Source organism: Rhea americana, unplaced genomic scaffold, assembly GCF_003343005.1.
Source record: "Rhea americana isolate MKP2758 unplaced genomic scaffold, rheAme1 scaffold_50, whole genome shotgun sequence".
Taxonomy (NCBI): domain Eukaryota; kingdom Metazoa; phylum Chordata; class Aves; order Rheiformes; family Rheidae; genus Rhea; species Rhea americana.
Window position 1 is genome coordinate 1,595,400 of NW_028186646.1, and position 18,076 is coordinate 1,613,475.

Consider the following 18,076-nt stretch of genomic DNA (forward strand, 5'->3'; position numbering starts at 1 on the left):
TTAGCCACCTTGAAAACATTTGAAGAAGCAGTTGAATGGGCCAAGTCTGGAGAATTCACACAACAAGATATTGATGAAGCTAAATTAGCAGTATTTGCTGCTGTTGATGCACCAATAGCTCCGTCAGACAAAGGTACATTCCCATCAGCCTCGCAGCTTTGGGAGCCTGTATATATATACATACCTGTGAAAATATATATATTTTTTTATGAATATGTATTTTGCTTGTTTGTCTAGGCTTAAAGAGAAGAAAATGATTACTTTGCTTACTTTGCTAATCCCTATCATCTCTTCTTGGCAAATTTGCCAAGGCGTTGCAGTTTCAAAAAACACAGTAATTTCCTGAATTCTCATTGCTCTCCATCAAAAACACCACCCACATTCATTCTTTACTGAAATGTTGTTACTGCTGCTTGAAGTCATGGCAATATACTTAGAAGATGGAGGTAGATTAAAGAAATAATTTTAGGCTTGGAAGAAGCATTAAATGTTAGTAGGCAAAAAGCAATGATGTAGGTCTTCTGATCAAAACAGTTGAAGAATTATTTTCCTGATGTAAATAACACGATTTGAATTTCTTTAACCTTTTGTGCATACTTTTGTAAGAAAGTTAGAGCATTAAAATATGTATGTCTGCAGTGGAGAGGTTTTTTTTTTTTTTTTAATACCTGTTTATGATGACTAGTAGTATATACATCCTTCTAGTTTGCTCACACCTTGCTTTGTTTTCCCCACTTTTCCCTCCCTCAGTTCTTAGATTTTAAGTGTAATCCAAAGCTTGCAAAGTTAGAATACATTTTTCTCCTAAAAATAAAGAAACTGTAATGTTAACATTAATGTTATTTTTAAATGTGCTTGTATTAACACTAGCTTATTAAACAAGAAAACTTTAAAGTGAAGCTGAGCTTACTCCTTGTGCTGAACTTTGGTTTTGACCTGGGCAGCAAAAGAAGTTGGAAATAAGTTTTGATCAGTTTTAGGTGGATATGTAAGTAAAAACACTGATATTGGATGTTAGTATTTATGAGAGAGTAATGACATTCATTCTTTAATATTTGAGCACACAACTGGGAAGTTTAATGATACATTGAAAAGAAGGGCATTACTGAAGTGACCTAGATGTTGTTGCAGAGAGAAATGCCCATCTCTTGATGCTACTTTAAGTTTGATCATTAGGCCCARTGTAAGTTCCCGAACAACCTCATCTAACTTGGAAGTTAGCCCCGCTTGGAGCGGGAGGTTGACCTCCAGATGTCTTCCCAAATTGATTATATAATTGAATATGAGTTCTCTGGTTGTTTGCTGACCTACAATTTAGTTTTATATATAAATATAGTTAAAATACTAAAATATATTATATAAAATATATACTTTGTTAGAAAGTACTGAGACTCTTTAGAATTAATTTAGGATTCTTTTTTGTTTTGTTTTGTTTTGAAGACCAGAATTATGTTTATATTTTTGACAAAATAAATCACTTTTCAGGATAGGAGGTTTTAGTTATTCTTTTTTCCTACATAGAAAAAGAAACTCTTACTACCTCAGAAACTGTATTTCTTTATTCAGTTCTAGCCGTTGGCACTCGATTTACAGTTGTATTTTGTGACAAGTCTCAGAACAATGGCCTGATTATAGGCTGTGTTCTTTCCTTCCAATACATACACTTATGTTGGTTTGCACTCCTGCATCCACAGAGTTGACTGTTGAGATCCCAGTATAACAGTACTTTCTTCTTTTTTTTTTCTTATTTTTAGGAATGGATCATTTCTTATATGGGATTTCAGATGAAATGAAGCAGTCACATAGGGAGCAGCTTTTTGCCGTCAACAGGGATAAACTGGTTGATGTATCGAACAAGTAAGTCTGTGTTTCTTTACTTGAAGAAACTGAACAAATACCTAATTTGAAAGAGAAGAGACTTTGTAAAAGTTGTCAAAATAAATTTATTTCTTCCCTTGGCCTTTCAGAATAATCACTAGAATATAATGCTTTCACTGTTTTTGTAATGTAGAAAGAGAGATGTTAGTTAATTGGTTTATTGCATTTTAGCAGACATGACTGCTACATCCTAAACTTATTTACATTCCAAATTTACTGGCAACTCTTACTTTTGGATGGACTGCAAAAGTGCCCTGTTTCTTCTTTTGTTTATCTTTCACCTTAGTCAAAGAAAGACTACATTAGACTTCCAGTTCCTGGCACTATGAGCTCATTCTTTGAAACTAACATTTTTTGTGCTTCTTTAGAGTTATGACCTACTTAAGAATTCTACTGCTTAACAATATCATCTGGCTAAGAWGATGATGTATTGTGACTTTTGGGAAGAGAACAGTGCAAATCCAAAACATGCTGTAAAAGCAAAAATGTTCGCAGAACACATTCAACAGATAGCAAACAGCATTTTTCCCTGGGAATATTTTTAAGATACATAGAGTGGTTGCATATAACTGAAGCTTCTCATTTGTTTCTTCTTGCAGGTACCTTGCAGTTGGAAAGAGCACTCATGGTCTGGCTGTACTCGGCCCAGAAAATACAGATATCACCAAAGATCCCTCATGGGTCAAACGATAAATCGCTGCTGAACATTCAAGTTACTATAAAACTAGCTAGTCTTTGTGACTATGTAATTGGCTTTTTAATTAACTTTTAACCGTGATATGGTCCAACTTAAATAGTCAAACAAGTTGAGCTGAACAGCCAGAATTGTCCTTCTTGAAATAACTGTGAAGCTCTTCCAACCATATAGTATTTCAGCGCAAGAATAGTCTGTTCAGTTATGGCAGAGAAAAATCATAATATTTTACTGAAGACTCACTCCTCCAATCTTAAATGGAAGCTATATAAATTAAATATTTTTGTATACATAAAATGAAATAGTGTTTGTTTGCTAAYATGCTATTGGATATGTAAAGAACTATGAATACCATTCAGTGTAAGATTCATTCTTCTTTGATATGATAATTCTAACTTCCTTCGCATAAGGCACCTTCAGGTAGTTTTGTGACTGTACCTCTCATATCAGGTTGAGTTTGTAGTGGACTACAGTGTAGTGGGCAAGTCATTAATGAATGGGGTATGCAGTCAGTATTTTACCTTTAGGCAGTATTGCCTAAACTATTRTTTTAACATGACACTGTTTATTAACTTTTTGTCAAATTTAATTAAGCACAATTAATCAGAAAAGTTTCCTTATGACAATTTGCTAGCCTAATTTTAATAACGACAGTTCTGCTGTTTCCCTAGGGAACTAGTACTTTTTTTTAATTATTATTATTATTAAATACCTATGAAGTGAGAGAAGAAGTGAAATACTCATGAACTGAAAAGAAACATCATGCAAGGAGCAGGTTAAGCCCTTTTGAATTGGAAGCTGTTACAGCTTTTTTCTCAAAGTTTTTTCTCATCTCTGTACACGGAAAGAAGGTTCAAACTTACTAGCCTTACTCTGAAGAAGTGACAAAAGACAACTTGTCCTCCTGCAATACTTCCTCTATGGTTATGGAAAGAAAAGAGCAGTTGCTATTTTCCTTCACTGGTGTGTACAGAGATTCCTTCATGAAGTATTATTCTCAGTTTGTTTGAAAACAGGTGAATACAACTGACACGTACATACCAGTTATGTTTGCAACAATACTTTATTTCACTTCAGATACATAAACACATCCTGTAACTCAACACAAAGCTACTCCTCTACATTTATTTTTGTGTGTAAGTACTCTGAAACAAAGTGCAGTAGATGAGTAACTTAAGAGTGCATAGAACTGTGCTGCACTTACTGTTAAAGGGTAATATTGGTAAACGGTGCTTATTCGTTAGATGCAGGGTTTGTTTCAAACCTAACACAAATACCGAACAAAAATCTGTGTGACATCTGAGTGTCTTGTTTCAGGTAAAGTGCTGGTACAATAATTTAAATGTTACAAAACAAAGCTGTAACAATTCTAAAGCATTGTTACTCACAATATGTATCTATTACAACTTTATCTAAAAGGATCTCTTAGATGGCTCCAGTTTCTGCTTCTTTTGGGCTGTGCATAGCAACATGCTCCAGCTGGCCMGAGTCTGAAACATCGTAGCTAGTCTTGTACTTGGCTAGAATTTTCATCAGTGGTCGGAGCTTCAGCCACCATTGCTCCTTGGGAATCCTGTGCCTGTTCAAGAGATGAGATAGAAGAAGAAAGAAGGTGGTTTTTCAGTAACCAAGACAAATGCGTTCTGTAGCTCATTTGACACTACAACTGGCCTTCCTTATCTGGGAGAAAACAGGGAGAAATTAGGATATAAAAATGAAGGAAGGCAGACAAGGAAGGCAGTGGTGTTTATAGAATTATAAACCATTGTGGGCACAAAAAATGCTGCTCCATTGAACTGTACTAGAAGTTAAGATATTCTAGGCACTACAACAAAAATTATGAGAATTACTTGAAAGGAYAGTGGACACTCAGAATTCATAATTAGATTGCCAAGTTGAAGGATAATGAAGAGAAAACATGAAGGAAGTTATTTGAAAAGAAAAGTGAGCAAAGTGAATCACAGGCTGAATGCAGGCCAAAAAGTGCAATAAAAAGGTTGGCAAATGCTGTGTGTCAGCACTGTGGAGAAGAGATTCTTTTGATGTGGTGAAAGGAAGCCTGTGTTGAGATGTTTAAAATGTAAGCATTATATACTTACACAAAGTCAGTTTCATTCTTAAGCTCAGCCACTGGTTGGAAAACAAGGTTGCGTCTGCGCATTCCCAGCAAACAAACCGAGTCATCAGTATTTGCAAATACTTTTCCTAAAAAGAGTAAATAATTCAGTATCTCTTTTGTTCATACTTGTTTGGGCAACTGTCCCATTTTTGTAATTAAATTGTATAGGGAGCTTACAGTAGAATTCTTAACAGTAAAATATCTATTAGTACTTTAATAGGGTTAGGACAACTTTCTTAATTTCATTTTGGTGGTTAAAGAGTGAAAATACAGTGTAATTAACCAATGATAAGACTGAATTTTAACATCCAAATTTAAATTAGATTTCTTTTAGTAAAGTAAAATTCTTTTACAAAAATTCCCAAAGAACACATTACCTTCTTCTGTCTCCCATGTAGCCACCATGAAACAAAAAGGAAGAACAGATGTAACTATATAACCATCAATTCCTGCATGCATGAAAAACTGCAATTACACTAACATTTTATTAAAAAATAAAAAAAGGTGATAAGACAATAGCTCTGTAGAGCATTAGCCTTGCTTGAGAAGAAATTTTGTTACAGCTGGAAGCACAGAAAGATACTACTGAATAATAAAAATTTACTCAAARTGGAAAGAAGTATGTTGACTAACAAGCTAATATACTCTTATACATTTATGGAGTCTTTCTTAAATACAGTAGACTATTCTTGCATAGTGATAGCTAATCAAAGACTGATGAGAGATAGCACTAAATATTTCTGTACCTTTTCGATATGTTTCTTTCAGTTTTTTGGAGATCCACTGCATAGCTTTTGCAGAAATTTTTGTCCCAAAGTTTCTATCAAATGGTGAAGGTGCACCGCCCTGTATAAATATATAACTGTAGGTTATTTTAATTATCAAACCCAGTATCAGTGTCTTCCTTTTATCAGTCATCCTTGATCTTGGCCTGCTTTACCTCTTACTTCCCTCTGCCACTTAGGAGGGGAAAAAAAAAAAAAAAAAAAAAAAAGAGGAGGGGTCAGAGCCAAAAACTAAGCTAAAATATTTGAAGTGTAAAACAAAGTGCTCTCGGAATTCTCATTGAATCAGTAGGATTTTTACACGTAAAGAAATGGAAAGCAGAAATGGAAGGCAGTGTTTTTCCCTTTCTTCCACTTCGCCTGGGTGCTGACTATGAAGCACTGCCTAGGTATCACACTGGCATAGGGCAACCTCGTTCCAGCAGAACAGGAAACTGTTGAAGGAGATACTGTCAGAATATGCATTAGAAATGTAAGTGCTGAGGAACTCTGGATAGCATAGCTCTTGCAGCTGGAATGAGGAAGGTTGGAGTGCTGTATATGAACCTAAATTAAAGCAACTAGGCTAGGACTTCTTTGACTAGTAATTGCACTTTTTATGGCAGCTTTCATTGCAAGATACTTTACATAGCTCTGGGAACAAAAGTGATGAAAAAACCCTGTCTGTATTATACAAAGTTCCAAACAGAGAACTGTTCAGTCAAAGCTGGTTTTGACCTTTAAAATAGTACCATTTTAAAGAGAAACTGCCAAACTTTGTGTTGAATGATATGAAAATAAACAAGAAAAAGTGAAATATACACTGAATTTGAGTTGATTTTCACTCTTAGCACTAGAGAAATTTAGATCAACATGTACTCCTGACTCCATCTCAGTCTTAGTGGTTAATGTAACCAAATTAGAAATTCACTGCTTGCCAATTAACAAGCAGTACAGTGAGATAAAGAGAGGGAGGGTATAAAGACCACAAGGATAAGCTTTTAGAAGGGCAAAGATCACAGTGAATAAGTTAATTTCTTTCTTCTAGTATCTGCAATCCATCTGCATGTATTTTATTACCCAGATTTCATCTTTTCCAGGATTCATAAGCTGGATACATTACTGATGGTCAGACAGGTGTGTTCTATGAATTCATTACAATAAAATAGTTGTAGTATTTATTATGAAAGTCTCATCGTTACATTAATATATAGAGTGGGAGAAATAAAAATGGGAGTCATGAAGAATCTAAGATAGTTTTTCCTGTTTTTTAAGGGGGAATAATACTTAATGCTAACAAATACTTTTTGAGTTACCTACAATCGGGGTAGGTAGCCCCCCCCCCCCCNTTTTTTTTTTTTTTTTTTTTTTTTACCTGCTGCATGTGGCCTAACACATTTTTTCGACAGTCAAAAACTCCTTTTCCTTCTTCAGAATACAGCTGATAAATGAAGTCAGTTGTGTAATTCTCATTGGAGTTCTCATTTCTGTAACAGTTCAGGTCAGATACAGTTAAATTAATTGTAAAGTAGTAGAGGTCTCTACAGCTGTCACAAAATACGTTTTTCATTTTCTTGATACCAGTGATCAACATTCACCACACAGGTTTGTTTTTTGGAACATGTTCGCACTTTTCAAGTCTGTATTACTTTTACTACAATGACWTTACTAGCAAGTCAGCTGAAATCCATTGTGGTACAGGGTAGTGAAAAATACCATTTTGTGTCAGACAAGATCATTATAGAAAGGGAAAAACACATAAAACCAGAAATTAYATACAGAGTTATCACTTTGTCCTTTATAAAAAGAGCATAATGAATAGTACCTTCTGCTATCTCTCATCAAGTATTTTTTCACCCTGATCACGTAACTAGATGCTGTCACTTTCTCAGCCCTGTAAAAAGCTAGCAGAATCTGAATATACATARTGATTTCCTCATACAACTCAACACGGATTTCATTTTTCATCACTTTGCTAGCAGGCAGACAAAATAAATGCTCATGAAGAGTGTGAAGTGTAAAAACTTACTCASACTGCCTAAAGAAATGGCATAATTTAAAAGCATGCTAACCAACATGTTTTAAAGGTTCTGATTTCTTTGAAAAATGCTTTATCCTGTGATACCTGGCAAAATACAAGTAGGACTTCTATTGTAAGGACTATGGTACACATGTGCACGTGCATAACTTCACGCTACCCTCAAGAAAAGAGGCTATGGTAGAAGACTGCCAATGAGGAAACAGGCTGAAAAATATCTACTATTAGGGCATATGTATTTACATAAGGAGGARGAAGTTTTTGGACTTCAGATTCCAGACAGCTGCTGGCTTGCCTTCTGGAGCAACAGCTTTATTAACAATCTCATGCTATTGGAGTAACTACYGTATATACGCTTTGGAGTGTCTTCACCAGAGGCCAAACAGCTTGCTTGCCTAGAAAGCTCAGCATCACACTTGCAATCTACTAAACCTACATTTGCTTACCTCAGCACTAGACCACGCTGAATACTGGTTTTCATTTTTTCAGTCAGGTGTTCCACATTAGCCTAGAAGCAACAACATTTTAAACAGAACTCAGGCAGAACTCTAAAAATAACTGCAATGAGCCTGAAAACTTCTGTGAAGGATTCCACATGAAGTATTACGTGCAAATTTGAAAAATCAACTGATTTCAGAAATCCAGGATAATCTATTCTGTGTGGTTATTCATCCTGGATTAAACTAACTTCTTCCTTCACATAACCATAACTGATTTTAGTGACTATATATTGTTTTTCTGTATGTTATACTGGCAAAGCACAGTTGGAACTTTGATATACACTGAAATACAGAAACTGCTATAGAACGTCATATCCTGCTCTTACTCTCAGTATTTAAAATACACTTGTTATGAATAGAGTAAGGTATTGTGTTGGCATTCTCATACATAAGARTGCACGCCACCGAGACAGGAGTGGTGAGGAACTACAATTCATCTGCCATATCATCTTTTTGTTTCAGGAAATCTGTATCTGTTCAGGCTTGTATTTTGTCTGACAGCAACCAGCACCAACTACCGCAGAAGTTTAAAAGTCTCACAACAGACCATATGCAAAGTCGCATCCTAACCTGTAATCATTAAAGCCTGAGTCTCTTATTTTAATAACYTTTTCAAACATGCTTTGAATAATTCTGCTATCACTATCCATTCCACTTCAGATCCTGCTAAAATCCTGACCTGAACAGCCTTCTGCGACAATAAGCTGAGGTGAATAATCAGCGTGAAAAAGGTATTTCTTTTTATCTTGTTTTGTTATTCTTTTAAATATGCTCAGTTCTGCCCATTTACATGCAATTAGAGTTTCAATTAGATGAATACAAATGTAATAATGGACATAATAGCGTTTAGCAACTCACAGAATAATTTTGCCAGTTAACTGAACATGATGCCAGGAATAACTAGGAAGCTGTTCCTTAATRTAAAAGGACTTAAAAGCTTGCATTATATGAATGTGAAACTGAGAAGTGCAGGTTTTAGATATAGTCTACAGTACCTTTTTTGTAACATTAAMCATCTACTTAGAGCATGTTATATATGCACAGCAGTTTTAGGATCTACTTAAATATTAGTAAAATATTTCTAATGCCACATACTTGGAGCTCTCGAATATCAAACTGTTCTTCAAAGATATAAGCAGCATCAGCTCCTGCCGCAAGGGCCCCCATGTTGGCCAGGTAACCACAGTAACCACCCATGGTCTCAATGATGAATACACGACGCTTGGTGCCACTGGCTGACTGTTTGATGCGATCACAGGTCTGATCAAAAACAGGACATTCATTATTAAAATATACATACGTATCTTGTGTCATAATTGCTCTCACATTTTGGTATACAGTTCAGAGTTTATAAAAAACATTTTTAAAATTGCAAGACAACTCAGTTAACTATCAGAATTATCACCAGAGAAAGTATTTCTTATGAATTATATGTGGAGCACCACAGGTAACACAAAATGCTTTACTAATATCAAACCATGTTGGTTTCCTGCAAATACTAAAATAGTAATACTTTGTGCCTTTCACAACTTAAAAGTTATAATAGTGTTTTAACAGATATAACTAGATATTACAGAGCTTTTCAGCAGTTCAAGTTGAATAAGTTTATTTCTTCTTTGCTTTAATTCTACGTATCACTGGAAATTTTTTCCTTTTTTTTCTTTTTTTTTTTTTTTTAAGTTTACTGTTAAGCATAGTTGAGAATGCAGTAAAAATTTCTTAAACTTAAATCCTAGGCCTGTTTACTTTCTAATAACTATATCCACACAAATATTCTCTCAAGAACTACAGGAGCTATTTTTCTTTTTATTTATAGATGCTTACTATAAGACCAAAATCTCCACTTGCATCTTACCTAGAGCAGCATAAGGAACATTTTTTGCCAAAAGGCACTAGTTAACACTAGTATTTCCTAGAGCTGCTTAAGAGACTTAGAAAAAAAATTAACAGAGGAAATCTTCAATGTAGTAGGACCCAGGAAAATTATATTACTAATTATCTTCAGGTTTTAATAACCAGAAGACTCTTGACAACCTGAAAATATTTCTACCTTTCAAGGTTCTGTTAAAGTTATCAGGTAGACAATGCATCTTCCTTTCATGAAGCAAGTAAGTGAYAAAAAGACTATTTCCTTCTTTTTATCCAGAAGGAAAACAGAAATTATACTAAGCTTCGACACGAGAAGAATTTTTTCTGAACTGATGTACTGTCCCTACACTAGCTCTGTTTAATAAAAATTGAAGAAATGGAAGAATCTGTASAGTTCATCTTGAAACTTGAATTACAACAACATTAAAAAAAAAAAAATCTCCATACCTTACTGATTTTCTGAATAATTGCAGATATTAGAGGCATTTTTGCGTATCTTTCCATGACAGATTTTTATAACCAGAACTAACATTCAGGTAACTGAATATAGGACTTCAAGCTGAAATTAATATGGCAAGCAATATTGTCTTCAGAAATATATCCAAAAGACCACAGAATAAATACATTCATTGGTATGTTAGAGAATTTAAAATAGATGACAAGAATTTCTAATATTTAATACGTTCAAGCCCTAAAAATGACATATTCATTTACTTGGGTCCAACTACCAAAAGATACATGCAGTTTCATTTATGCACTCTCTCTATATATGTAAATATGTGCACAATTCACATGAGTGCATTCATAATATAGATTAACATGTTTGTTGCTCTGGCCATAACACATCCCCATAACAAACTAGGTCACAAAAGGCTAGGTTGAAGTTTATCTGTTCTTTAGAATGACACATTCTTTCCATCAGTTTTGGATTTTATAGTGGCCYCAAGCAGTCTACTTTCCTCTTCCAAGTGTGACTCAATGAGACTTACTGCAAAATACTGGTATTTGTTTTATAATAAACAATTACATACCTATAAAAARCCCTATTATTTTTACGAGGACTTGCACGGCATCAATTTTAACTTTTTAAACATGATGCCTGAAACTGGATGCTACTACATGCTTAGCTTATGACATAAAATTTTTTTGCTTTAGATATTTTTATTTATATATATATATATATATATATATGTATATATAAAATAATATCCTTTTAAGAAATCTCAAATTGAGCACCTAGAAATTCTGGTACCTTGGGTCACCAACATCTGCTTAAGGACCAGACAAAGCTGCAGATTTGATATGCCTGTAACCAGAGCACCATAATGTTGCCTCTGTTTCCATTTGTACTATGTATCCCTTCCTTTCTTTCCCTCCCTTTCCCATTTTTCTTCTTCCCCTTTTCTTCCCAGAAATCTAGAAAACAGAGTAGAATGGTTARGGACTGCTGGGAAGCTGGATACTGTTTCTAGAGTTGGACAGGGAGTGATAGGCTTTTGCCAAGAGTAAGGAAAGAATCTATGGTTCCCAAGTTATCATGCTACGCTGAAACAGAGGATGGAAAGTAATTTTGATAGAGTTTGGGATAAATTAAAAGGATAGCTCCCCCTAAACACACTCCATCCACTAAAAGCATTCCCAAACACCAAACAAGCTCAAACAACATGGAGTTGTTTTTTATTGTTGTTTGTATAAGGTCAGTAATACCGACCTTAAGTGTGCATGTGTTTAAGAATTTCTATTATTAACTTTAAGGGAAGAGATGTAGTCTTCTGTCTACTGTTCTTCCTCTTCCAGTATGATTGTGACAAAAATACCCAAACATAAAAATGGTACTGATAAATTTCAGAGAATCCTGGGTAGTGGAACAGTAGAYACAATAGAAGATTTCAAGATTTCTTATTCAAACAGCAGCTTGACGCAAATGCTACAAGATGAGATTAGAAGACCCAAAATACAGGAAATACTAAATCAATGTGAGATCCTTTCTAATAACTATGTATTTTTTTTTTGTTTTTGTTTTAATGGTAGTGGTAGTCTTCTGCAGCCTAGTAGCAACACATTTGTGTTCCTCTATGTGCCTGTAATATACCATCTTAAAAAATTCATACAACACTATTTAGTTTCAACTTATCTAAACTTTACAGTATCAATTACCACAAAAGGCAAGTTATGGTATCACATACTATAAACAAGTAAATTCCTGTAAAAAGAAAAAAAATCTTGAATATTTTTACTGAATTGATTTATGGATTCTCATTGTCATTACTTTTATCTTGTCTCATTGCTGTCTCCTTGCATCTTACTATTTTCATATAACAGAATTTCACAGCTTTACTTCTACTAGTTGTGATAAGTTTTTTTTGCTTTTCACAGTCAGGTTGGATTTTTTGCTTTAGAAGAGCTGCCAGTAATTTATGTGTAAATACACAGATTGTCTTTAGTGGCAGTTCTTCTATACTAGTCTATACAAAGACATGTTTTGCACAGTTATGCACAAAATTAAAGTTAGGTTATCTAAGGAATAGCAAAAAGATTTACTTCTTCCTATTAAACTTCATTCTTCAGAGAAAATAGAAGTTGAATTCTGGAGGCACTAAAGCATCTGAATAACTGTGCTCATGTAKGCAACAGAAGATTTCTGACTATATCATCAATTTAGGAAAGAAATATTTCAGGATTATTTACAGCACTAAGGTATTTTCAGGGAAAAATATGCAGCTGTTATAAAAGTAGATATTCTTAACTCATGGTTATGAGAACAGCTTTCAAGAAGCTGAGGAAAGCTTTTCAAGGCTGTTGCTGTCAGAAGGTGGTAGCAGCCCTCTGCGGCTTGTCCATATGCTAACTAGCTTTTTTGAAACTTTGTAGTGAGTTGAATCAGGTAACAAGTTTGAATCTCAAATTCTTCTCTGTTCTTTTTCTCCTCCCCATTGCCCTCTTTTTCTCCTAAGTAAGTTTCCCCTCCTTCCAGCTCCACAAAATACGTTCTGACAAATTTCCTGATGAACTTAAATCAGTAACAACCAAATATGCAAAATAACACCCCTAAAAAAAGATTAGAAACCACAATGTTAGATTTAACAGTAAAAAGGTACTACCTGCAAACAGAACTAATTCTGTTTACACCACCTGTATTAATTTCTATCATTTAACTTGCTTTCTATGAAAAAATGGCAGCAAGTATTTACTTGATTGACCCTCCTAAGCAAAGACCACATTCAAAACAAAATTCTGCTTTGTAATTTAGTCTTGACCATGTCTTTTTGTTTATTTTGTTCTTTTCAATTCATATGCTACTCCACAGGCTGGACAGGCCAAAAGTTTTAGACATGCTGGCAAGATGACTTAAAGTACTTTCTGGAATTCAATTGCAGGTTGAGCCATCATATGAACTGAGCTAGCTTCCTTGAAAATCTGATACTCAACCCCCCCACTAAATTTATTCTATTTTGGGCCTAAACAAAACATCTTAATTTTAACGAATTTAAATAGTTGTATCTATTTTTTTAAACTAGAGCATTACTAAAAGCTCTACAAACTGGAATGAAAATAATAAAACAGTGAAATGAGGAAGCAGCAATATATGTACAATCACTTTTTCTTCTTTCATATTTTGACAGGGTGAATCACTGTTAAAGGCTTCTAGTGATATCACTCATACTGCTTAGAACATGACATTTGCAAGCAGGTAGGAGGGAAACAGATAGTGAAGTGGTAAAAGTACTTGTGTCCTGCATATGACTGTATTGCTGCTATTTATCCATTCTTCATCTTAGTGGAATCAGGATGTTTTAAGACTGACATGTGGTATTTCCCTGAAGGCAAAATGAAGTGAAAGCTCCAAGCGTCCACCTTACTCTTATCTGTGCTCAGGAGCAGCACCAGGGCTGCCTGCATCCTGGAGACGTGTAATGCATCTCCCACTCATGAAGCCATGAGGTATTCTGATATAGCTCTCTTTCAAATTACTAATGGAGCTTTTTCAATCTGTGTAAGTAAATAATTCTGTATCAGAGCAGGAAAGCAAATCTGCGTTTCTCAAAGCCCTAACTCTGAAATCAGACTTTCTTGGCCAATTACTTTGTARTTCTTTATATGAATGGAAGGTTAGGAAAAATCTCAAAGCTAATTGCATAGTGTAGGGATTAACTCATTCATTTGCAATAGACCTCAGTGGAACAGTAGATCATTTAGACCTCATATAGCAGTTATAGCTAGGGGGAGGAAGGAGGAGAAAAAAAAAGTTACAGAAGACTAAAACTAGAGGACTGGGCTTGTTGCGAGTGAACTGGAAAACTTCATTCACAGCAAATTCTGGCTCCAAACTGTTTACAGGCATCAATGACAGGACTTCAATGCTTATACCCTTCCTTTCATATACATTTAACACACATTAAGATTAATGCAGTCTATCGAATTATTCATGCGTTTAGTGTTAACCACATATTTAAAATGCTCTGTTGCCCGAGAGCTCAGCCATTAGCCTGTTCAGCAAATGTGACATTTATAAAACGTGTTTTCGTCTTTAATGCTAGGGAACTACTTAAGACAGAACAAAATCAAAATGGAGTATTGGCTTTTATTCTAAGARTAAAAGCCAATGCCTTACACACTAACACATCAGTCTTGGGCAACAAAACAGAGCCCCAAACTATAAACATCCAAGGTAATTAAAATTACATTAATCCTTAAATTAGTCTAAAAATTATAAAAAACAGAATTTCAATAACAGTAAATTATTTTAGAAAATTAGACATTTCAAGGTCTTTAGATATCTTTAAGTTACATATTTTATTACCTTAGTTTTTAAAAGATACACAGTCTTACCTCCACAATAGCATTCAGGGCAGTGTCAGCACCAATGCTAAAGTCTGTGCCTGGCACATTGTTGCTAATAGTAGCAGGCAACACACAGATAGGTACGCAAAACTCCTCAAAGCGGGAACGTGCCTCATGTAACTGCAGACAACTTTCATACGCCTGAAGCAGTGGTACAAGTATTAGCAACACATTCCTTGTCTTTGGATTGTTCTGCTAATGGCTCCTTGCATGTGATGGGAAATTTGGCTGTCCATTGGCCCAAATGAGTAAAATTAGTGAGATTCCCGGGGAAAGGGAAGAAGAGATCCTGCACATCCCACAACAGTGCACTAGGGTTGCATTGGTGCAATACTCTTTGAAGAAATTCAAAAAATTAGTCCAGGTTAATACACAGTGAATATGAAATGTGCACAGCATGCAGATCTGAAGCAGTTGAGCAGAAACAGCAGAAAGGCAGTTTGAAAGTCATTCTACAAAAAGTCACTTAAAGAACAAAGTTTGACATATGCTAATCAGTTGAGAAAGACATTAACTACCAAAACATCTACAATCTGAAGGAAATGCTTAGAGACACACTACTGTAAGGAAAGCTGCTTTTTAAAAACTGTTATCCTATAAGGTCAAGACACTTTTTTCTTTTTTAATCTGACTGGAAATAGGTTACCCTATGACTTCCAAGATTCTATGAACACCACATATCTACTCCTAAGCCCATAAATTTGATTTACGGCCAGAACCACCCAACAACCTCACACATGCACATGGATGAGTTAAAGTTTTCAAGTACGTTTTAAAGATTTGAGAGAAGCATCTATAAGTTTCTGGGAGGATTAYGAACACTACAAAGTAAGTGTAGTATGTAAAATGGATTAGATGTTTCTAATAGATATCAAAATACTACATAAGTGTTAGGATTGTATAGCTTAACTGAGTAAATCTGTTTTAGTTGTATTATTCCAGTTCTTCCAAATATAAACTAATTTTTACCATCTGTCATGATAGGAAGTTTAAAAAATTGCCACCTATGTAATGACTCTACACAAGAAAGTCTAATCACACAGTATATTCCTTTTTTGTCAATCATCTCTTTCTCCCAGAAAAGACTGATGTTCACAGAAGTCCAACCTTCTCAGTTTCTCAAAGCAGCAATTACCTAACCCAATCCAGCTCAGTMAGGCTGCTTTGAATTTTTATTATTATTAAAAAATAAAGAAATGCACAGAGTGGTTTGGTAGCACTGCAAGGTTTCCTGGCGATCTGCAAAACACTGATGAGTTTCWCTGAAAAGTTTTATACTGAGGTCTTAGTCAAAGTGTTGAAAGAAGATTTAGAGAAATAACCATCACAGTTAGTCTGCAGTGTAAGATATGTTTTCCTTGCATTAAATATTATCATTTCATTTGATGCAAGTGATTTTAGCAAACATATCCAAAGATTATACCTTCACCCAGCATAAGCATTAGATGATTATATGCAACATCTTCACATCACTGCAGTGAAACAGGAAACCACTTTCAATGAAGGATAGATTTAACAATTTCGAAGGACAAGGAATTCATCAGTGGTTTTAAAATTTAATTTTTTTTTTTAAGGAAGGCTGGATCAAGACCATGAGGGAATACTGTATCATGTTAATAATATGGATTAACCTTTCCATATTCTTATTATTAATACTAAAGGTATTGGTGTAACCAAAAAGGCACTGTAAAAATCCCTGCGGTCAAGCACAGACTGCGTGGTGTTAACTTCATGTCGATCTGCATGTAAACTGCTATTCAAAGAGATGGATTAACYGCCCTAGCCCACAGCTAGCTGTTGCCAAAACTGCACTGGATGAAAGTTTAACTAGTTGTTAATTTGTCTGGATTAATTTTGAACCAGTTCAGAACACTAGTCTGGATTAGTGTGTAGTCATGTGTGCTAGTACCAGCTCTGGGAGGTGGGAACTTCCAAAGGAACTGTATGGAGACTGCATTAAGGCAATCTAACTGTAGTTTCCTTTACTCCACAGCGAGGAAGGGTCTTCTTGTGGCTCTGACTCTTWAGYTGWYRAACTAGTTCATCAACTTGCACCCTTCCTTCTGAGGAAGGGAAAAAGTAGACTGCCAAAGGCACATGTTTGGGAGTTTTAGCTTCTTCTTGTCTTCAGTTCTCCTGCTCCCCCATCTCCAGCTGATACGTTTTCTTTCCATTCCCCTTTTACTTCTCCATCTCCTGAATCAAATCTATATTCTTCCATACCTTTTTCTGATTTATTCTTCTGTAAGCATCTTCTAGCCAATCAGTAGGCTTTGTTTTCCAATTAAGTTTTCATCCACTCTCTTACAACATTCTGTAGCTGAAAGAGCCTCCTTTTTTTACATATACTACTTAATTATAGAGTAGATTTCTAGTTTTGTTTTTATTTCCATCAGTGCAAAATGTACTGCTAAACCTTCTTCCTGATGAGTGTTTGTAATAAATAAGCCAGTTTTCATTTCGGAAGAACTTCTAGCCTTTATGATTATATAAGAAAGAAGAAAAAGAACAACAGAGAACATTTCTTTTGGGCTGTATTCTGCAGGTCTAGCCAAATTAATAATGTTAAGCATTTCACTACATCAGCGACATGAAGTTGAGAATATTCATATTTTTGTCTATTATTTTACTGATGCTTCTTCTCACAGAAGTCTTCATGTTTTTATTCTGCACTTCTGAATAATCCATTATGTCAATCTAGACATAAAAGCCCTAGGTATATTGACTTCTCATTCTGATATCTRCAGCCTTCCCCAGGTATTTTATATTGTGCAATTTTCATTGACAATTGTTTGCACTGACATTCTGAAAACTGAACTTAAAAGTACAGCATAATGTAAATTTAAAACACTATTCGAAAGACAAGTCGAATTCCAAGTCGAATTCCACACTAACTTATTTCAAGTCTGCAACTTTACAATGAAAATGGAAAAAAAATGGAGAATTTCAAGCCAGTCACAGAGTCGGTTATAAAAATCTACATTTAGTCATTAAGTATTATCTGTAACCTACGATTAGGGCAAAGCATGTTCTCACCTGACCTCTAATTCAGAAGTTCTGTATCCATGTAATTATTTACAGATCATATACTACTGATTCTACCAAGTAAGAAACAACTGGTGTCAAACTAACTACCATATCTATCTAAATGGAGCATTGTAACACATCATATTTGTAAATATGACTTAGTCTCAAGGTACYATTTACATGCTTGGGACAAGCTGCAAGCAGCTTAACACTAAGAAGTGTGTAGTAATGCCAAACTCTAAACAAGGCCTCATTGCCCAACAGGAAAGTATGTACTTACCTTACTGAAACTTGTCAAGAGCATGGACACAGAAGTAAGAACAGTACCACAGCAGAACTGTGACA

At 34.9% G+C, this 18,076-nt stretch overlaps 2 protein-coding genes across 5 annotated transcripts in view; one reads left to right on the plus strand and one right to left on the minus strand.

The window, feature by feature from the left end:
• Positions 1-2,926, plus strand: part of PITRM1 (pitrilysin metallopeptidase 1) — a 27,183-nt gene extending 24,257 nt beyond the window's left edge. Inside the window, exons 25-27 of the mRNA XM_085317670.1 lie at positions 5-133; positions 1,755-1,857; positions 2,478-2,926. The gene's annotated coding sequence lies outside the window, so the exon portion shown is untranslated. The remainder of the gene's footprint in view (positions 1-4; positions 134-1,754; positions 1,858-2,477) is intronic.
• A 690-nt stretch (positions 2,927-3,616) lies between these two features.
• PFKP (phosphofructokinase, platelet) overlaps positions 3,617-18,076 on the minus strand; it is a 45,894-nt gene continuing 31,434 nt past the window's right edge. For 2 of the 4 annotated variants that reach the window (XM_085317675.1, XM_085317672.1), the window contains 7 exons: positions 14,693-14,845; positions 9,089-9,253; positions 7,940-8,001; positions 6,831-6,942; positions 5,438-5,537; positions 4,672-4,777; positions 3,617-4,151 (listed from right to left, as the gene is read on the minus strand). In XM_085317675.1, coding sequence (XP_085173801.1) covers positions 3,998-4,151; positions 4,672-4,777; positions 5,438-5,537; positions 6,831-6,942; positions 7,940-8,001; positions 9,089-9,253; positions 14,693-14,845 — 852 coding nt within the window. In that variant the 3' untranslated portion in view covers positions 3,617-3,997. The remainder of the gene's footprint in view (positions 4,152-4,671; positions 4,778-5,437; positions 5,538-6,830; positions 6,943-7,939; positions 8,002-9,088; positions 9,254-14,692; positions 14,846-18,076) is intronic. The other 2 variants (XM_085317671.1, XM_085317673.1) reach the window with 1 other exon arrangement.